This window comes from Vidua macroura, chromosome 4 (genome assembly GCF_024509145.1).
Source record: "Vidua macroura isolate BioBank_ID:100142 chromosome 4, ASM2450914v1, whole genome shotgun sequence".
NCBI lineage: Eukaryota > Metazoa > Chordata > Aves > Passeriformes > Viduidae > Vidua > Vidua macroura.
Window position 1 is genome coordinate 52,067,944 of NC_071574.1, and position 23,136 is coordinate 52,091,079.

Sequence of the window (23,136 nt, forward strand, 5' to 3'; positions counted from 1 at the left end):
CCATTTTTATGGGTTATAGTTGGTAGTAAACATTTGCTGCAGGCTGTAGCAGGAATGCAGCATCAGTGAACAAATCCTTCTTATCAGGTTTGGCTCAAATAATTTCAGTCATTTTTATGCTCTTAGCTGAGTTTAAAGATATGTATTTCTTTTTTTTTTTTTTTTTGCATTTCTCTTCTAAATTTATTTTAATTTTTTTTTCATAAATTATAACCATCTTGGTGCAATACGTTTTGGAGGGCTGCAATATTTTTGTAGACCTTTGCCTTGGATACTATAACAATGTTAAAAACTTTTGCTGACTTGTAAAATATATTCAGAGCAACCACTTGTTATACATGAAATTCCATTTTCATACTGTATATAACCATCTTTGGACATAGTAAGATGTCTGTAAAGCTGTTCACTTAAGGTTAAAAATGCCTATTGTATAAGGAATGTGGTCCAGAATTGGATGATGCATTCCCAGTAAAGTATGTAAATAACCCTGCTGGATTTCTATTATATGCGAAAAACAAAACTGTTACTTGATGCTATTACTTTTGTGGATTTGTGTTTGGGAATTGTTCTGGGACTATTCAAAGGGTACTTAGCTTCTTTCAGAGATTTTGAAATGGAGACTTTTACGTGTATTTTGAGATATCAGAAATGCATTTCTTTTGGATGGATTTAAAAATCTAGAGGGAAAAATACTATATAGAATGGTTTGGAAAGTTTAGGGGCTTTTTGGGGCAAAATAAATAAGCAAACAAGGGATAGCAGTGAATTATTCAGATGCAGTGAGATTTGGTTTCAGCAGAGTGAAATACCTTTGAAAAAAACACTTCTAGAGTAATTTGATGCCCTCAGCTATACTAAAGTACTTTGAAAAGATTACTGGAGTATTTCAAGACAGCATATATGTATTTTAAAGCAAAATTTTTTACAGGAACACTTGGATCACATTCCCTTTGCCAATCTGTCAGGCTGCTATCTTCCTTTTCTACAAAGTATTTTATGATACCTAAATTTGTGTATTTGTTGCTGTATGTTGCACATAATGCCATTTATGAAGTAAGCACGTTATTATTTCAGTGCTGCTCCCTGCAGTCTTCCATGCTAATTTTGCCAGCTTTATACATACTGTGTATAGAACTTCCAGTCCCCCCTTTCCCCCCCTCTACTTCTCCCCCAGTATTTTTTGTGCTCTGGCTCTTTCAGAGCAAACAATTGAAATATTCATGACATTCCAATTGCATAAGGCAAACTTAATTCATTTGGACTACTCAGCATTAAAGTATATTGATCTTAGTCCAGTCAAATGTCTGAGCATTGTGAATGAGACTGAGAGAAACTTTATTACTTCACCTCCTTGTGTTCATGTGTTTGGAAGATGCTACATTAATAATGTATGCAAAGATGCTCAAACACACGCTTTCTTAATTACTCAGTACCCTTGACAATGTCACGTTTAACCACCACACCTTAATGGAATAGATTGTAAATTACCAAGTATTTTTTATTAAAAACATGGCCAGGCATGGAATAGCACTGGTGATGATTTGCCTCTTCAGTGACAGATCATATTTAGGCTCCCTGGTTTCTGCTTACATACTGTTGTAATTATTTCCCATTGATCTGGCTTCCAGAAGGTGAACATGCCACCTGTCTGCCACCTCAGTCTTTAATATAGCAACAACGTTGGGAAAACCAATGTGTAGAGAAGAATGAAGCTGCTGCTTAACTAACTGTCTTTGACCAATTTTTTTTTCTTGTTTAGAAGAAAGAAATGACTGGGTTAATACGATGCTCAATGCCTTGAAATTGCTGTCTGATAATAACTCTCAGTCTCGAACTTCTGTCACCCCTGAGAAAAGTGGATATCTTGAGCTGAAAGGATACAAAACCAAAATCTTTATTCTACTTCAGGGGAGTACTCTATGGATCTGCAAAAATGAGCAGGTAAATTTTTCATGTGCTTTTTTGTGAATGGAAGCTTATAAAAATGGTTTAAGTAGTGAGTTGGAAATTGATGGCTCTTTGTGAATAGCTGCATTTCAATATAAATGCATATCTCTTTATATGTAGTACTTTATTGCTGAAATTCTGAGAAGGCATCACAAAGCAGGCAAAGAATCATTATATCTGTTTTACAATAGAAAAAAAGTGAATATATAGTAAGGTGAAGTGAAAAGCTCTGAGTGTCAAAACATGTTAATGTCAGGGCTGGGATTAATTCACTCTTAAAATGTGGACCATAAACACTCAACTTAATCAGAAGGCATATTTTGTGCTCTGGTTTCAGTGTTTTATAATACACTGCCCTGGAAAGTGTGCTATATAGAAACACATTGTGGTATTTAACTGATACTTCAGGGAAATGTTCAGAAATTATATTATTTTTGTTTCCAAGAATAGAGACTGGCCAGATTCTGTTGTGCACTGTAATATTTTAAACAAATCCAGTATTAAAAAAATGTGAAATAGGCCTATCTTTTCAACTTCCAAAATCTAGGGCTTTTAGTTTTGTTTTGGGCATGACTATATGATAATATAAAGTGGAAATTCTCTAGGGTGCCGTAGGCAGGGAATAAATGGGGATAGTTGAGTTCAATTAATAATTGTCTGAACTAGTGGAAGAAAAATCTATTGCAGGGCATTAAATGGCAGGTTCTATTTCTTTGTGAGGCAATTGATTACCCTCAAGTAGCTGGAACTTGGGATGGCATTGAAGGAGGTGTTTTTACATTCTTGCCTTGTTCTGTTTCTTTCAAAGTTGTGTAGAGGCAAATCCCTGTCTCAAATGTCTGTCTTGGAGTTGATCTCACTTCCTCTCCTATTATCCTCTGTGTGAAATTATTTAGGCCTGCTTGAGGGGCCACATAATGTTTGATATAAAATCTTAGCATTCTTTCCCAGGCTATGTCAGGAAATTAGAGACTGAGAAAAACTTGTTTTTCTTTCTACTTACTGTACTTCAAGGACGTTTTAGTTGTTAGGTACATTTTTTGAGATCAGTCAACAGCCAAAAAATCAAGAATGTTGCAGTTGGGTTTGCATGGAAAGCCTGAGGAGGGAGGACCAGCAGAGACAAAGTGTGATGAACTGACTACAACCCCTCATTCCCCATCTCTTTAAGGTGGTGAGTGGGGAGGGGGTACAGAAAATCAGGAGCAAAGTTAAGATCATTAAGAAGGGAGGGGTGGGGAAAGGTATTTTAAGATTTCATTTTATTTCTCATTATCCTACTCTGGTTGGATGAGTAATATAAAATAAAGATTAAACTGATTTGCCCAAGTTGAGTCTGCTTTGCTTGTGACAGTACTTGGTGAGTGATCTCACCCTGTCCTTACCTCATCCTTCAATATTTGTTATATTCTCTCTTCCCTGTCCAGTTGAGGGAGGGGGGAGTGATAGAGCAGCTTTGGTGGGCATCTAACATCCGTCCAGGATCACCACAAACATGATACGGTTTATGGGTTTATGCTGTTCTGTAACTATAACAAAACTCCATAAATTATTTAGATATGTAATATGATACCAAAAGTGTATTTGTTGTGTGTCATTTGAATTTAAACCTACAGCATATTTTGCTGAATGATCATCAAGGAGAGAAATTTGTCTTCATAGCTGAGCACAATACTACTTATATATACTGAAATCTTTAGGCCTGATTATTATAATGAATAGGTGACCTATCAGTTAGTATGTTTATTTAAGTTCATAGCTCATCTTTAAGGAGCAACAAAACCAAGATGCAAACACCACCCCTTCTTTCTGAGACCCTGTATATCACTGAGGTGCTCTTGTGTTTAGAAAGAGTGAAATTGACTGACTTCATAGTTGTTGCTTGTGAGACTCACACCATGAGTGTGCTCAGTGTTACTCTTCCGTCATGGCACTTCCAGGTATTCTATCAGTGAGGGTCCATGGAAAGCATTCTCATCCATTAAAATCTTCTTTTTGTAGATGTTCATTGTTAACGAGCCACTTTTCCTTTCAGGACTTCTGCTTTTTGAATCTTATGCCGCTGAATATCTGAATATGCCGCTGAATATGAGTGGTCCTTGTGAATGTTCTGAGCTCTTTTGTTTGAGGAGTAAAGATATCCAGACTTGTGGAGCAATTTCTCCTCCAGAGTGATAGGTCATTTGAAATTAGTTATGTCCCTCTTGAGTGTTGCAGTACCAGGCATCAAATTTTTGCTTTTCCCCTTTGTTCTTAGTCTACTTGAATATAACTGTTGGGAGCATTTTTCTTGCCTCCAGTTGTGCTTTGCACTTCCTCTGTTGACATGGGGCACTCCCAGCTGTGCCCACTGTGCTGAGTCAGTTTTTCTGACTGTATGTTGATACAAAACAGAGCCATTTACTCTTGAAGGGTTCTTGATTGCTCTTTTCTGCATTTTCAGAGTGCAGATTATATGATTCAGATACCCTAAGACTGCTCCCCTTCCCCATCACTTTATTTTTACAGATTTTTCTAAATTATTTTTTGTATGAGTGCACATGTGTGTTGGTTCTATTGCTTGTGCTATTGTGTGGCAGGTTGTATCTGCTCTGCCCTTTAAACATCATGCATTTCAGAATTGCTTTATCTGATCATGAAAGCATATCCTTATACAGCCCTTTTACTTTATATTTATTCCCTTCTACTACATGGATGCTCTGCAAAGATCACTGACTGCAGTACAGCAGAAGGCAAACCGAAATCAAGCCCTGAAACAGAATGGTTAGAAGTGCTGCCAGCCTGTTAACTCCTCGTGTGTGCATGAATATTCTAAACAATGGTGCAAAAACATCTTCTTCCCAAAGCTTGCGTATCTAACCCCCAGAAAATTCAAATGGTCCTAAAGTATTTCTTTGTAGATTCTGCATTTGAACAGTACCCTTTCTTCATGCAATTTCTGGATGTTTGTGAATCAGAAGAAATGCCTTCTGTCTTTAGGCTTTCAAAGTCTTTCAAAGCCAAATTCTTTGGCTTGCTCTTGTGTTTTAATTTCAAGTGGAAAACAGAATTATTTTTACTGCAGTACTGAAGAAAACCATCACAATAATCCATTAGAGGGCGCTGTTGATCTAAAAATCCTTCCCTGTCTCACGTTTGCAGTTGAGCCAGTAATTATTAGGCAAATCTGTCCAGGGATGTCCTCAAATCCTGTTCATATTGGAATTCACATCCACACTAGACTCCCAGAGAGCCTTAGAGGGGTTTATTATAACTGCAGTGCTAAAAGACACCTATTTGGACTTCTTACAATGTTGAAATGAGATTGGATCAAGCTTATTCATTGATTTCTAATAAACTTGCTAGAGGAGAGTCTGCTGTTACTTTAAAAAAAAAAAATTCTTCAGTGTTAAAAGTGGAGAAGATCCTAAGCCAAATGCCAAATCGTAGCTTTACCACCATGAACTTTGTGGAGTTCAGATTGAGATCAGAACATCATGTCTCAGGCCTCTTTCTAGTTAAAAAGTGATTGGTTTAGCTTGAACTTGTGGCAGTGATATAGTACTAGTACGAAACCAGCAATTTCTTTGACTCATGTAGTGTACATTTCTTAAACTTCCTCTTCAGAAAAAAGTGAAAAGTAAATCGTACTGGATCAACTTGTTCAACCTGCAACTTGCTGAAATTCCCATTTCTGTTTCAAAGTCATTTGTAATAAATAAAAACATGTAATCTGATCATTCATGGCGGTTCAAACATTGGCTTGAACTGTCAGTCTGCAGTGGAAGTGCCGACCTTCCCTTGGTTACCATCAGAAGGGCTCTGACAAATGCTTCTCTGGTCTGCTTGAATATATCCCCTTTGTTAGGCTGTATTTAAGATTTACTGGCATCTAACGTCAGGGAGAGCCTAGGTGTCATAGTTTTTTGTGCTAGAATTTGGCTTTGAAAAGAGAAATCAGGATATTCTTGTTACTGCTTTGGGTGGTTAGATCTATTTAGCTAGGATATTTGAGGAAACTTTGCCAAATATAAAGACGGGGGACTGGTATGGCTGTGTGCCGTAATAATTTGTGGCATGCTTTCTCCATGCCTGACTCCAAGTTAAAGCTACAATGGTGATGAGTATTCTCTCTGTTATGTATAAGCAATAATATACATTACTTATTAAAAACCTCTTGTTGTATTTTGGGTCAATATTCCTATTGATTTCAGAGGGTATTTTGTTTTGTGAAAGATTTAAATGATTTGCTCTGTGGCAGATGGAAATGTTTATTCATGTTGAATGAACCAAAAAGGGTGCCTAGTAATTTTAATTTCATCTGTAATGCTAATGGTGCATTTAAACCAAAACTGGACAATACCAAAGGATGTATTAGGAGAAAAGATATTAAATAGGCATAAAGTGGCAAAGGGAGGGATAATATAGAGAACTGATACAAGGACAGCTGAAAGGACAAGCCAAAGCTGATGCTTGAGACTGACATCTTGAAAGAGAGGAAGTGGAAGGAATGTCAGTGGAAGGAAGCAAAATGAATGTGTGCATGAATCTCTGTCTGCGTAAGAGCAGAGATATGTTCTTATCTCTGTTAAGAAATACATGCTTAAAGTGGAGCATTTTTGAGCAACCTGATCTAGTGAAAGATGCCTCTGTTGGATACATTTTTGAGGGGGATTGCATTAGATAATCTTTAAAGGTCCCCTCTAACCCAAACCATTCTATGAGACTTATGAAATAACAGCGCCAGAGACATCGTGGTTGGGAATCAGGGGCAGACTTGGAAGTCTTTTGGTATACAGCAATGGGAATCTATAATGATACTCTGCAAAGGGGATTGTTTATTAGGAAATGTTCTGGTTTTGCCTGGAGAAAATGGAATCCTGATTAATAATCAAGAACATGATGAACGAGAGAGAAACTCTTTTAAAAAAAAAGTGTCTCTTAAGAACAGTCAAAATGTTTAACAATGAAGGTTACCAAAGAAGAACACTTAAATGAAGTCCTGAAGATCAGTATTAATGATTGGTTGTCATGCTAAATCATCATGAGAAATTATTTTTAATGTATGCAGCTTCTTTGGTGTATCATCATTATTATATTTGTGAATATGATGAGTACAAGATGATGGAAACAGTAATGCAAGAGAAAACTGGGGAGAGGACTTGAATGCAAGTTTGATCAGAAACAAAAATAGTTAAAAGTTTTGAGATCTAATGAGGAACCCTGAGAAAAGCAACTGAGTTGTGAAAAGGAGGCTAGGGAAAATGGGAGCAAAGGCAACAAAAGGAAGCAGAAGGGGGAGCAAGAAGACCATTTAGATGGCTGATAGAGAAGGAGAGAGAAGTGCCTGATGTGTATAGGGTGTGGCAGTGGAAGGAGGGATTACTGAGAATGAGACAGCAAGAAGAAGCACAATCCTTGTAATTGTGTTTCTTCTGTTCCCCATTCTTATCCCACATCATCATCTCCCTTGCCCCAAGAACATGTGTGCTTTTAGAGATTTTATGATGAAAAACTGTTGTTTGTAATAACTGGGAAATTCTAAAGAAAGCGTGATGTACTTGATTGCTCGTGCAGACCGTGATCAAACATGGTTACAAACATACAACTGAGCTTGTCCCGGAATGCCTTAAATGGGTGGAGGTAACAGAAGAACAAAAGAACATTTGCTCTTACCTTTTTCATTCATTCCTGGTTTGCTCTTCCTTCATAACAATACAAATCTTAGCAAATGTTAAAAAGCAAAAACAGAACAACCCAAAATTATAACAAATACATTGGAGGGGGAAAGACTAATATGAAGAAGTGTTTTAAGGCAAAATACACTGATACTTTGGTGACTTGTAGTGGAATCAAATGATCCAGCCTCTTTTAAATATAGTCGTTTGCATCAAGGTGTAGTTGGGATGATAGATTAAGGTTACATCCGTAATTTTCTAGCAGTTCCTTGCAGAAAATTCATTCTGATTTTCCACACACAAAAACATAGCGATGATCAATTGCTGTGCATGACATAAGAAACAACTGAACAGGAAATAATTTGAATGGTGTAAGAAAGCTTTAAATCTTTTGTTCTTGCTTGTTATAATACAAAATTAATGATTACAAGAAATCGTGTCAAGTGGGGAAAAGTTCTGTTGTTTTTATGACAATTGCTTCTTCAGTTTTAAACTAATTGCACCCCTACTTCAAAAAAGATTAAAAAATAGATTTAAAATAATATTCTGCTAAAGTGTCTAAATCAGAGAAGAAAAATGTGTCAATGACCAACTTTATAGGGAAGATCTGCATTTTACATTAAAAAATAATTTTGTGTGATGTTGTTCTAGGTTGTGGAAAATATTAAAGAACATAGAGAAGGGCATAAACAGGACTTCTGTCCCCCAAAAAAAAAAGTGGGAGTTAGTTTAAGTTCTTCTACATGCAGCTAAACTTTGAGGATTTTTTCCTGCTCATTTTTTTATGCTGAGATCTTGTTTAGATGTAAGTACACCTAAAACAGTCATCAAACATGGTAAAAAGCCTAATGCTTCCACAATGATAAAAAGTTTCCTGATTAATCTGATTTGGAGTAAAGTTGTCAGTTTTCAGTAATGCTCCATCAAGCTTTACGGATGACTAATATATATCTGTATCTATATCTATAGCCACCTACCTTAATCACTTAAAAATTAGCAGTGAAGAAAAATGGGATTTGTTTGAATAACCTGAAGATTTTACACAGTGGCAGAGCACATGCATAAGCAGTAGAAGAGGGTTTCAGGTCTACTTGCCATAAGGCTATAACACAATTAATGCAATGTTGGGGAAATCATTTACTTCTAAGAGTACTGGAATTTCCCAAGACTGTTGTCCTTTACTATATATGTTGCTCATTTTTAAGAACTGGTAGCTTGGCTTCAAATTCCATGGTAAAATAATGTGTTGGATCAAAAGCCCTCAATAGAGGAACTCAGAGCATTGTTATGGGAACTTCCTTTTATAATTGTAGACTGGGTTTGCATTTATCTTTTTGTTTTAAATCACATGAGAAAGTTATTTCTACATTCAATTAATCAGAAAGGTTGTATAATCAGCATATATCTGGATATATACGCACTTAAAATCTTTTTTTGTATGTGCGTGCAACAAGAAAGTTTGAGGCAACAATGAAAATGAAAAACAAAGTATTTTTCAAGAGCACTTGGATCTCTCTTCTTTCAATAGCTTGATATACTGTTGAATTAAATGCAGCTAGAACACTATTTGATTTCTGTTTAATTGTAAACATATTAGTCAGCTCTCATAGGAAACATGATGAAAAATAGTCAGTAGCTTTCGTTTGCTTTTTCTCTTTTAAATTGAAGGCAATTTAAAACAAATTGTCCACATTCCTTTGTTATTTCTGTGCATTTGTCACAATTGGTTTACTGATTAGTTTCTTTCCTCAGCCTTTTTTTCCTATACTTTATTTCAACTATTAAACTAATTAGCATAGCTAAAATATTAATACTCACATAAAATTACATGGCTGTTACAGCAGTGAAGATCAGAGCATTTCTGAGGTAGTGTAGACAACATATCTTCACAGAAATATTTGTCCCACAAACTTAGGTACAGACATGTTAAGATCATCCTAGAATCATCATAAAATGGCTTGGGTTGGAAGGGACCTCAAAGGTCATCTAGTTCCAGCCTCCCTGCCATGGACAGGGATACCACCCTCTAGACCAGGGTGCTCAAAGACCCAACCAACCAACCAACCCAGCCTTTAAGACTTCCAGGGATGGGGCATCCACAGCTTCTCTGGGCAACCTGTTCCAGTGCCTCACTACTTTGGCAATAAAGAATTTCTTTCTAATAGCTAATGTAAACCTACTCTCATTCAGTTTGGAGCCATTCCCCTTTGTTCTGTCACTACATGCTGTTGTAAAAGTCCTTCTCCATCCTTCTTTAGGTACAGAAAGGCTGCAGTTAGTCATCCTAGAGCTTTCTCTTCATCAAGCTGAACAATCCCAGTTCTCTCAGCCTTTCTTCATAGGAAAGGTGCTCCATCCCTCTAATCAACTTGGTGGCCCTCCTCTAGCAGGTCTGTGTCCTTCCTGTGCTGGGACCCCAGAGGTGGTTGCAGCACTGCAGGTGGGCTCTCAGCAGAGCAGAGCAGAGGGACAGAATCCCCTCCCTCCCCTGCTGCCCACGGGGCTCTGGATGCAGCCCAGGACACGTTTGGCTCTCTGGGCTGTGAGTGCCCATGGCTGGGTCACGTCCAGCCTCTCACCCATAGCATCACCCAGTCCTCCTTGGCAGAGCTGCCCTGGATCTGTTCATCCCCCAGACTGTGTTAATACTGGGGGTTGTCCTGACCCAGATGTAGCACCCTGCTTGATGTCATTAAACCTCGAAAGATTCCCATGCGCCGAGTTCTCAAGTTTGCCCAGGCCCCTCTGGATGCCATCCGGTCACTTGAGAGTTTCAACTGCACCACTCAACTTGATGTCATCCTCAAATGTGCTGAGGGTGTATTTGATCCCTTCATCTATGTCATTAATGAAGATATTAAGTAACACTGGTCCCAGTACAGACCCCTGAGAGGCACCACTTTTCATTGATGTCCAGTGGGTGTCTGAGACGTTGTCTCTTGATGTGACGTTCCAACCAGTTCCTTATCGGCTGAACGGTCCACTCATCAAATCAGGGTCTCTGCAATTTTGAGAAGAGATTTTATGGGGGACTGTGTCAAAGGCTTTACAGAAACTCAGAAAAATGATATCTCTGACTTTTCCCTTGTCCACTGATATAGTCATTGCATCATAGAAGGCCACTAGGTTACTTAGGCAAGACTTTCCCTTGATTAAGGTAAGTTGGCTGTCTCAAATCTCAATCTTCTCTTCACCTGTTGTCACCAGACTTCCTTGATAGTGTGAATTCCATGTCATAATTAGTTAAAAATACTGTAATATGCTATTGCAAATTTTTGTTTAGTATATAAACTCTGTTACCAATTTGCCAGGTTTGAAATCCAATGCAACTCAATTAAGTAGATGTGGTTTCTGAATTCAGTCTATATTTCCTGTGGCAGAGCTCAGACAAGTAATGTCATGGAAGGATATTTTTCTTTTTTGGTACATTGCCTATATGATAAAGGACTAAGTTGTATGGATATCCTTCTGTGCGAGGTAACAGATGGGGTTATTCTTTTGTCCAGACTGAAGGGGAAAAGCAATATTGCTAAGACTAGGATTTGCCTAATCTATGACAAGTATCATCAGATGAGCGCTGGCAGTCACTTTATGATGATTAAAATTTTCTCCTTGGTTGCAAAACAAAATAAAATGGATTAGTGTGCACCAGCAGGAGACCAAAGAACATGTTTGCAATTCATTAATGTGCCCTGTAGCTAACACTGTAACGTTTAGAACTCTAAGCACTTAAAAGCAAGTGATTGATCATAATGCATTTACCTTGCAATAGCTGATCATGCAGGAAATGCACGTGTTCATAAAGACAACAGTTTTGGCATTCATGGATTTCTGTAGTTACTCAGTGGTGATTTTCAAGATTGGGTGTTCTTACTTCAGTCTCTGTTGGACATCAGAGTAAGGACCATTGCAACTTTTTGAAAATACCCAGAATTTGTAGTACCCTCTCCCTTTTTTCCTCTTCATACTTTTTCAGCTTCCACCCCTTTGTACAAATGCTTAATTCAACAATGGACACTTTCTCCAAAACTGTTCTTTTCTGCACAGCGTGGGCTAGAGATGGGAACAGTAGTTTTGGTGGCAGTGCAGGGAGAGTAGGTGGGAGTTGCTATTGGACTACTAAAATAATTAGGCCATTGGAGTTTTTGTTATGTGAAGTGAATAGTTTAAAATAAGAATTATAGAGATGATCCTTAAAATACTAAGATCCTTAATATCATTGTAGCTCAAGTGGCATTTTAATATTTTTGGGCCATAAATTTTTTTTTTTTCATCTGTGCTGGTTTCTTGATGTTGTTCATTGCAGTATGGTGTTGTTCAGGTAATAAAAATTATTTTTGATACTCCACTATCTTATATCTACAAATTTTACTCTAAATAAATGAACCATCCTTATAGCAAAGGAAGAGAATATATGATTTACAGCTTAGTATGAATGTGGGAATACCCTAGTGTGCTTTCTCAGCAATAATTTCTGTCCCTAGTTAATAAATGCTAGGCCAACAAATTTGAACTTAATCAACTCAGACTGAATTCTTACTTCATGAAACACTTCAGTGTCGTGGTTATTAAATGAAATTCTCTCTCTCAAATATTTTGCATACAAAGTAACATCTTTTTAGGGTTGGCATGTTTAAATCTCATTCATTAAAAATCAGTATCTTAGATATATTTCCAGAAAACTTAACTCAAAAGTTACTTCCATCTCAGCACGTGGGTCAGGACCCCTCAGAGATCCATCAGAATGATTGATTGATATCTAACGCTTTTAAAGAAACAGGTAAAAAATCTTGCATGCACTGAAGAGCAGAAAAAAGTCAAGTTTTGTTGCCTCCACTCAGGATGGAAGGCTGTCAAAACGCTTGGCTGTGGGCATCCAGAGAACCATTTGAACAGGCCTGGACAATGGTTGAAATAAAAATACATGGAAAACTATGTTTCAGGAAATAAATGTAGAAATAATCTTGCTTGTATCGTGAGTCATGCCTAGTAATGTATGTTAGAATGTTTTGAGCATTTATAATAATTTTTGTTTGGTTTGCCTTGTTGGTTCTTCTTTTCTTCTTGGTAGACCTTTTTATTGTATCTCTGTGGCATTTTCAATAAAATTACTTTGAAAAAAAAAAAGCTGACCCAAATAATGCAATGGCTGAGGAATGTGTTTTACTCATAAATACTTTCATTGTTGACTTCGCTTATCCTTTTGGGGATTCTGGTATGCAGTATTTAATTATTACATTAAATAGATTTTATTTCCATTTCTTGTTTAAGGTGAGTTAGCCTATTAAAAAAATAGTACAAAACCCTCTTACTGCTGTCTGTGGATATGTCTCTTTTTCAGTTATTGCAAAATTGTTTCTCTTGTACTAGCCAATGTTTCCAAATTGTAGATGTTTCTATGCTCCGCAGGCAGGCAGAGAGGAGTCTGTATCCATTATACTGCATTTACCCACATTTATCCTAGTCTGTGGTTTAAGACCTTAATACTGGTCTTAAGACCAGTATGCAGACCTGTGTTAGAGATACAAGAGCGAGGTTTAAAAAAGATTTGAAGCAGAATGGCTGCATTGGTATAATAAATATGGCTTTGTGTCCTGTTTCCTGGTTCACAATCAGCCTGTCTGGCACTTATTTGAGAGGCTCTGCAGGATGTTGTATGTATGATGTTTTTTCCAGCCAAGGGCTGTTATTTCTTGCCATGGGGTCATAAAGAAGTTCAAAGGCAGATAAAATGACAGCAGTCAGCAACAGCAGCTCAGTTCCTGCAACACAGGAGTAATTGCAGCCCATTATTATAATTGGCTGTCGCTTCTTTCCCCTGAAGGAACTGAGCAGCTGCCAGTTAAGTGGGCTGCAAGAAAACTGATGAGACGGGAGATGGGGGTCATAACAAAAGTTGAGAAACTGATCAAGGCAAAATTCATTAGTCCTGAGTAGCTGTAAGAGAAGAGGAGACACTGCTGTGACTGGTCATCACCGATGCCCATGTGGGAGATGGATTCTGACTTCCAGGTTGGTTTGTTTATTCACAAAGAGAAGCAAGGGGGAGTCTATGATCTTTCATCTTATTTTGTATAAAATAAACCAACCACACAGCAGAAGGCAGAAACCTCTTTATGGGACTGACCTAGAAAGGGTTTACTTCAGCCTGAATAAGTGCATCAGTTGGTTTTTCGTGTGTGCTGCAGCTAAAAAGGGGATGGTCTACAACTTGTTTGGTTTTGTTTAACAACAATGTGCAGTTGGATGATCCTTAGGTACTTGCTTATGGTAAATATGTACAATTAGCAGTGTGAAACTTGTGTGTCTTTATTGGTGTTCTCAGCAATAAATGCTAATGTAGAAATGGTAGCATGACATGTAGAATGAAAGGGTTACACAAACTCTGTTTCAGACTGTTTCTTCATCTGTCTCACTTATGTGGTAAGGAATATCAGAAACAAATGGAGATGTAGGGGAATTTTACAGGGAGAAGAAAAAGTAAAGTTTAATAGAGTGCACTGTAGATACAAAACCAGAGGATGTTATCACAGTTCTGTGTGATTCTGTGGTGCTCTTCAGGTCTTCTAATTGTGCAAGTCTTTTATCCTCACACCTAAATTTCATTCTCCTATACTGCATATTGATCTATTTTAAAATGAACCTGAAGACGCATGTACAAATTTTCTTGTAGCTGCTTGTCTTTTTAAGTAGAAAAGTTAAAGATGCATTGCAGTTTCGGTATTTATGGGGCCATGTAAGGAAAGCTGTTTCTTGTGGGATATATACACAGACACCTGGGGAGAATTTCATCTCTTTGAATGTCAATTGCCAGCTTTTCATTTTAGTGCAGTATTTTCTTTCATTCCTGAATTATTCTTCATCCTAGTTTCTTCAATGATACGTTCATGCTGAGAAAATATACCTTCTTGTAAGTCCAGTGTGTTTCCAGATTACAGCTGCGCATTCCTACTAATATAGAAGGGTTTTTTGGTAGGTTTCCTGTTCTTAAAAATCATTGTAGCATGTTACAACCCTTCCCACTCACAAATGTTACTAAATGCTGTTGCTGGGTTTCTGAATATCCTAAATTGGAGTGATTTTGTAATTCTTGTTCTGTTTTTACTGTTTGTGACATTCTCTTTTACGTGTTATCTTGATCAAGTCATTGCAATTTTGATGCAACTTGTGTGTGATGAGATGCATCTGCATAGTTTCACTTATGAGGCAGAACAGCATTTTTATCACCGTGCTTCCCCATGACATGAAGTGGGTTTGGTTTGCTGCTCTCTAGGTCAGGATGTTGCTGTATGAGCAGCCTGTAAATCAGTGCTTCTCTGTTTGCTTTGGTTACTTTCCATGAACAAATTGCCACTACAGGTGCTGCTCTTCACTAACCACTGATTTGTAAAGGCATCTTGACTAATCTGAACATAGCAATACGTATTTCAGAAATTATTATTTTTTTGTATTACTGTGTGATTTTGAAGGCTATTCTAGCACAACAACTGGGAAAGAAAGAAGTTGTAGTCTAGGCCTGTTGCCCCTACCCAAGAATGTGCTCTCAGGCAAGAGTTAACATTGCTGTTGGCGAGTTTTGTTTTTTCAGTTTCTCATTAAATTCAGGTGAGTGATATTTATTTTTTGCTTGCAAGGATTTGGGCATGAGTGAGAGACTTGAGAAGTGAAAAGAATGTAGTAGACAGGTGGAATCAGTATGCTACAAAGGAGCCATGTATCTGTAGCTTATTTTGGGTCCTAAAAGACCTTCCTGTATTGTTCAGTGGGTGACAACAGGAAGCTTAAAGAAACAAGCAGTAGATAAATGTGTAAATAAAGATAATTTGTTAAAGATTTAATTTTTAGTGTTCTTTCTATTAACTGCCTGTCTAGATAGTAACATAGAGTATAAAGTTTATTTGAAAGATGTATGTGGAGGGCTTTTTTTTAAGGATTTTGGTTTCTTTCTAACTTCTAATCTGTTGAAGAACATTTTTTAGAGAATGATTGTTCTATATTTTTACAGATAAATTGTCCTTTTCTGTTAGATATTAGTCTTTGCTCCTCATTATGAAGAAAATAATTTAATTGAAAGCTTGAATTTTTATTTTTACATAAGGTGCTTTTAGCTCAAAATTTGTGATAGGAGGTGAGATTCATAAAAAAAATTAAATTACATTCATTATGATGAACGCATTTTGTTTCGAAGGGTATATTAATTCTACACACAGTCCTGAAGCACAAGTATAGTGCAGATATTTTAGAGCTGGATCCTTCTTTAGCTGTGATAGTTGCCCATCTTAGCTTTGATCATTGTAAAATAAAAAATTTTAAAAAATTTACTAAAATCAAATGGCAATGGCTTTTACATGGACTCATAATAAAACTTATTTACAATGGATTTACTAGGAATTCAGTAATCTCTGTAAGTATTTAATACTGTAAGCACTTCGGTATTTAAGTAGTGAGAAGTAGGTTGCTTATTTGTAAACTCTATTAATTCTTGAAACTCTCTTTTAAATATTTACTTTTATACTAACTGTTTTTTTTAATGTGAAATAACTACCTTCATGGCATAATGCCTAGACAAGTATGAAAGTGAATAGCTGCTAAGCAGTAGCTGTATGTGTGTCCATAAGTGATTTTGCTTTACAAAAATTTAGAACAGTTTTTCTGCATTTATCTATTTTCATCTTTGTTTGTCACACAGAAACAAATTAGTATGAGTGAATCTAAAGCCAGCAGAAGAAAATATTTTCTTTGTAATCAAAACCAAATAAACCAATCCCTCAAACAAACAAAGCCCCAAACCCACCCCACTCTATTTTTCGCAGAACTAAATTTAAGGAGGATCTCTTCCCAGGAGACATAATGCTGAAATGAATGAGTGAGTTAGGAAGGATTTGGCTTATAAAAAGCTGTGGTGCAGCGTTGCTGTTGTCATGGCATCAGCCCTCTCTTGGTCCAAGCAGAGAAGAATGTATGGCAAAACTGTCAGTGCTGCTGTCCCTTCACTGTTTTAGAATAAGTGTCACAGGAGTGGGAAGAAGTCACAAATCATAATATGGTCTCCTTAGGTTTCTGTTTCTGGGCCTTAGTTGTAAGTTTATACTTCACCTTGGCTTCTAGTAGAGGTCTGAACTTCCATGAAGTCTGACACATTCTTCAAAGTTAATGAATATGTGTGCATGCTCTCAAAATTTCGATCTACTGAATATTTATTTATGTATTTCACAAGGAAAAACATTATCTTTTTGGTTCAGGTAGTCCAAAAATTTCTGAATTTCAAATTTTAAACAAATTCAAAATTTTATGGCATTTGATATTTCCTTCCTGCAAAGGTGAACATTTATTAAATAGATGAGAGTTTATGCTGTCTGGCCAAAAGCTTTTGTGAGGGTCTGTACTCTCCTTGGCTAATTTTTTTTCCTTTTAAATTTAAGATCATAATGTCAGCTGTTCAAGTGAAACATTTTTCTTTATGGCTCACTAAGCAGAAGGTGTCTAAAATCTCCCAAGCTGGAAAAAATGGTTAGCACAGTCCAGAGCTCTCCATGTTTAATGTAATTCATTCATTTATTCTTATAAGATGTGTGGGGGTGTGTGTGTTTTCCATATACACCATCTCCGAAGAGTAATTCAGTTTGATAGGATCAGAAATTTAAACTGCTCATTTTATCAACATCAGCTGGAAAAATCCCATAGGGATCCAGTTATGATAAAATGGGGTATGTTTGGAATATATTCATATAGCCATAAATACATTTTTAAAGATGTGAAAATGTCTATAATAATTAGTGCTCTTTGTATGGTACTCTAAAAACTGCTGAAACTTTTTTAAAAAATGAATTTCTCTTTGTAATTATTTTGAGCCGTGCAGATTACTTGGAAATTTGGTTTGTGAGTAAAAAAAATAAGCTTTGGAAAACTTTCTCCATCAGGAAATGCTATTTTTGCTTGTGGTTATTGAAATATTATGAATTATGTTAGTTATTGATTATTTCTACTTGTGCAATATCACATCATAGAATTAGATTTCAATTTATTAAAGAAGGAGGTAGTAAATAAAATAAGTCTTCATATTTACTGTGAGGTCCGTTTGCATTGACACCTTACTGTTTGTAGTCAGTAAGTAAAAGCACTGTGCTTGGTCATTAATACTTTTTGTCAATATCATATTTGTTTATCACCATGGGCAAATTTTGGAGGAAAACAGACACTCCATTATTTGGAGGATTTCTTGGTTCATTAGGGGAATTTTGCCTGTGGGGATGTCATAACAGTTTTCTCTTTTACCTAGTGGCAACTGTACTAAAAGGCCAATCAAAAGGTTTGTCATTTTTGCATTACAACTGTTGTAGATTTTAAGGTATTGCAAAAATGGTCACAATCTGTCCATCCTGTAAGAGTTCAAACACTTTTTAAGCAGTTTTTCTGGATTATGAATACATAACAAGATCCTTGGTGTGTATGTAAAGCTTTGGCAAGAAGATTATAAAGATACAAATTCAGAAAATTACAGCTGTATGTGGTATCTTAAAATTCACTGATCCTTCTGGTCTCCAGAGAACAGTCTTGCTAAATCTAAAAAGGTTTCCATTTGTGAAGCACTTCCAAAGAAGAGTCCAGATGGCTACTTAAAATTGTAATAAAAAAATCTATGTTTAAAAATGTCCTTGTATGAACAGGAGTTGCTCTGGGTGCTTATTGCAGGGAAGTGTTTAAAATGGTGTATGAATTTGACATGGTGAGATGGTGACTATATGGATAGCTGTTTCAGCTAATGAAAAGAAAAAAAAAAAAGGTGGAAGGGCTCAAACACTAAAATTGAGGAAAATTGAAGCATTTTCACATAATTTTAGAATTTTCATGTATTACACTGGTATCGCTTTGGGGTAAAAAAGATGTGAATTGAGTAGCAAGAAATGGGCTCTAAAATGGAATGAGTTCCTATGTATCAGAAGTTGTGCATCTTAAGGAACATGATTGCCTCTTTAAAGAAGAGACAATGTTATGAATAGCTGTTGAAATTAAAGTAAAGGTGAAAGCCTTGAATATAGGCTGTACTTGTTCCTGACAGGCTTTGACTTTTATTTACATGTTTATTTAGCTGTACCATCTTTATGTCATCTCATGATTTTTCATGAAGAGCAAAAGTAAAGATCATAGCCCAGGTAGCTGCAGTGGCTTCAGTCTCTGTAGCTAACAAGGTGCCGATTTCTGAATGAGCTGTGTGCTGCAGAGAAGCCCTACTGGAAGGGAGTTACTGTAGTTGTTCAGACTGGAACTTTGCCTACACTTGTCTTCTGTGTGTGTGGTGGGGGAGTGGGGGACATAACACAGAAAGCAGGTTTCTCTCTCTTGCCGGGGTACCTGTCAGGGTATTTGGGAAGACAGCAAGGAAGGTTTTGTGTGCAGTATTACCAGCTTGCTTTTGATGCTTGGTTTTGTGTTGTGTGCCTCAGATGTGAGACCGTTGCTTTCTTAGTATGTTGAGTGACAAGAAGAAGAAAGCATGTGTCTGAAGAATGGAGTATGATCTGAATGACACTTTCTGGGATTCAGAAAGCTGAGCTCTGAATTGTGGAATAGTTGAAGAATTCAGGTCCTTCGGTATATTTCTAAAACAGGAACGCAAATGACTTATGGTACCTTTAAGTCAAGAAATCTACTTTCCACTAGTAACTTAAACTGCTTTCTGTTAAAATGTACATCTTTATGTAGAATTCAGGTTCTTATATTGAACTTGCACATGTTGTTTCTGAGGTACACAGTTTGCATACATACAAATTATTTGTAATGGCATGGTTGCAGCATGGATTGTTTCTTCCCCTTCCCTTTTAGCATGTTTCAGCACAGATGAGAAACGTATATATATTTGGAATTATGATCTTTTCTCTACTCTCTGTTGTCTTCTTCTCTGTTTTTGAGGATTACAACATAGAAGCTTTTAATTTATATGTTTGTCGGTGGCTGGTGACTTTGACCATCCCCTTCCAGGTTGCATCATATTATCTCAATTCACTGTGGCCATACACTAAAGCCTTTTCTAATGAGACTGGGCAGTAAAGAAGTGAGGAAGTGTGGACTCTGTGTTCTCTGTTCTGATCTACTTTCCTTAAGTCTTACTAAGACCTGAAGATTCATTGGCTGCTGTTATGTTGAAATTGATTGAAGCCAAGGATCTTTCTAGAGTAAGAGCTTACTTGGGGTTACATGGCGAGACAGGTGCTCCTGTATTATGTAAACCTAATTTTTTGAAGAATTCAGCTAAAAACTTTTGATAACATTATCTCAATTACAAATTTGTGCACCCCTCTAATCATGAGAAAACTGGTCTTATTTCTAAGACCTTAATTTCACTTGATTATAATATTGTGCAGTAGATTTCCTTTCACAGGATCACTACCTCTTTCAGTGCATTGTCTATTTAGTAATTGTTTGATAATTTTAATTTCTTTTCATGGTGTAGCCCATGCCTTTTTTGTAGCATACTGTTGAAAAGTGCCTTACATCCAAATTATTCCTTCACTGATAAAGAAATGTTTTTGAGGAGCAATGAGGAATTTATTTTTCATTAGTTCCTGTAAGGTAAAGGAACATGATTGTTTCCTCCATGTGACCACACAGTTCTGAGAAACAGAATTGAAGGATTCAAATATCCATATATTTAGCATTCTCTGTTTTTTCAGTCTTTTATGGATGGTTAAGAAGGAATAGTTCTCTGTCAAACTATACCTGCTCAAAATACTGCTTTCTTAGGTCTTGGCTGGAGTTCCAATTGCTCAGCAGTTCTGCAAATCAAACCCTAGAGCATAAAGTCAGATACCAGGAAATGAAAAACGTGCAGTGAAATGACTGTATGCTAAGGCTTTGATTTACAGTGAGTAGAAACTGGAAAAGGCAAAGATAAGAGCTAACTCTCCAGTATAGTATTCAGTCACTTCAGTTATGTGATCTTCCTCATCTTTTTTTTTTTTTTTTTTTGTATTTTGCAGCGAATAAAGGAAGGGAGCTTTCATCTTCATGTGTCCTAGATCCATCCCATACAACAAGCAAGGCATGGGCCTGATGGTGCATAATCAAGCAATATAAAATTGTATTGATATTGCAAAATACATACACATAACTGCTGAAGTGAGGATGCTGAATTGCTCCTGTAGTAAGTGAATAGAGACATCTGTAACTTAAATGAGAAGTAACATCTAAGGTTGTAACTACCTTAGAGTGTTCATCAGGAAAGCATTTTTTAAATTAATCTCTTTAGTTATTCCCACTTCTTATGTATTGACTTTCATCATAAAGCCATCTCAAAGTACAGGTATTACATTTTTTTGTAAAGTAATGATGTGGAACGATGCAGAGAGGGATGTATTCTAGTAGTATATCCAAAATACTCCACTGCAGACAAGCTTATTATGGCACTGACTAGAGCTTGTCTAAGTGGCCCTTTTTGTCTTTTTCTGTCTTCCTTCTTTGTAACCTCCAAAATTTTGGATGCCAGGTTGTCATTACAATTTTTTTTTTTTCAAAAAATAACGTGAATCATTTTTTTTCTCTAATGGGGGAAAGAATTTTGCTTAGTTAAGTGAAGAACTTAAAACTGATGATGTGATCACCTCATATATCATAACAAATGAGCACCCAGCTACAGAACTGACATGCACAGACAACTGGAATTCTAGCATCTCCTTGCTCATCAGGGCTTGAGTTAGCAACCTTCATGTTCTTTTAACATTATTTTTTGAGTGTGTAATTATATACTGTATGCTTCACTGTGGTTGTATTTTGGGACCTCATTAGAAGACTGTAGGACAGAGTGCATATGTGTGGTTTGTATTACAATCCACAATATGTAACTATCACTGGAAATCTATATTAAAAGCTTTTGGGCTGTGATGAGGGATGTAGAGAAGCCTGATGAAAAATAAATGGGGGTGCTAATCTCAGTACATATAGAAGGAGAGGAAATCAATATAAACTTGTGTAAACTTAATATCGTCAATGCAATTTGCATTACTAGTCACTCTTTCTTAAACTCTTTAACATATAAAAAGGTCTTCATTTTTCATTCATATGGAAGCCAGTTTTTTCCCATATTTCTATTGCAGAAATTAGCCCTCCTTAATAGCTGGAAAGGCTGAGGTATAATGCCTTCAAATAATAAGGAGAGGAAAGAAACTATGAATGCTTCACCTGAATGATTCTAGTTACTGTCTTTTACTCTCTCTGGAATAATTTTGTTGTTTGGAAGGAATTAAATACCATGGGGTAAGAATGAAGGAAAATACTAAATCATGCTAAATTGTTAAGGGAATTTTCAGATCTTGCAGGAATAGTGTAGTTGTCACAAACTTCATGATAACTTTCCCAAGGTAAATCTAAAGAGCTGTTGCAAATTAAATGGTAAAGTCAAGGAACCATGTAAGGTCCTGTTTTGGAGCTCTGATCAGAGATACTGTGATTAAAGGTCAAGAATGTTCTGAGTATGGGCAGGAGAACAAGAGTAGTTTTAGAAATAGGAATAATCTTTTTATAAATTAGTGTTGGGGTGGTCTGAAATTTACCTGTTAAAAAGGAAACAAAAAAGTGTGCATTTATAAACACATACATATACATTTGTGTGTGTAAATATATCTTTATATGTAGTATAATGTTCTTGATTTGTTGCCTTTTATCACTGTTAGATATCTATCTGCCTGCATACACTTAAATATTGCACATCCTCAAGATCTGACTGCCAAATACACAAAAAGCAAATGCACCATGATCTCATAATACATGGGAAGGAAACTGATGTGCAGTGAGAATACTCAGTTGATGTAGAATTTCCAAAAGTGCTCTGTTCCCCCCACATATCAGTGCTATTTCTGTACTTCAGAGTTTTGTACTTCTGTATTCTTTTTACTTCAAAATAAGCTACAAACATATATTTGTATATGTTGGTGTATACTTAAGTATGTATATGCATGTGTGAGTATGTAGAAACATAGTCTCTTGAACTCATGTCAGCAATTTTCCTTTTTCTCTGCTGTTGCTGTTATCCAGTTAGTCCTCTACCAAAAAAGAAAGAGGTAAAAATATGGATTGATATTTCTAATATAAAAGGAGTAGTTAGCTAACCTTTTATTTTCAGTATTTATTTTATTTCAGTATTTTAAGTTAGTTAACTTTTTTGTGGGGAGTATGGGTAAAGTTATAATTGTGGGTGCATTTATTTGGTTTCATTTCTCTGAGATGTTTTCTTGATGCAAAGATTTTTTAAATCAACTTCATACATTGAGGACCTAATGTTAGATCCATGAAAGTGCATGCAAAGACGTGATAATAACTGCTGAAACAGTAAATGTTGGGGAACACAAGCAGCATCTCTAGAACTCCTGTGTTCAGATGAATTTTGGTTTGACTAAACCAGTAAGAATGCCAGCTCTGGTGTTACTGGGAAAAAATAGAAAGAAAAATAAATTCCAGTATACTCTCTGGGTAGGAGAAGAGCTTTTTTAAAAGTGCCATTTTCTGGAGAAAATGTGTTCGCTGAGAGTCACAAGGTTCA

The 23,136-nt window shown here is 36.4% G+C and overlaps 1 protein-coding gene across 1 annotated transcript in view; it reads left to right on the forward strand.

Annotated features, from left to right (window-relative positions):
- The window catches only part of ARAP2 (ArfGAP with RhoGAP domain, ankyrin repeat and PH domain 2), a 112,310-nt gene that overhangs the window by 24,474 nt on the left and 64,700 nt on the right, over positions 1-23,136 (forward strand). The window contains exon 8 of the mRNA XM_053976285.1: positions 1,760-1,941. Within this exon, the coding sequence (XP_053832260.1) occupies positions 1,760-1,941 (182 nt within the window). The remainder of the gene's footprint in view (positions 1-1,759; positions 1,942-23,136) is intronic.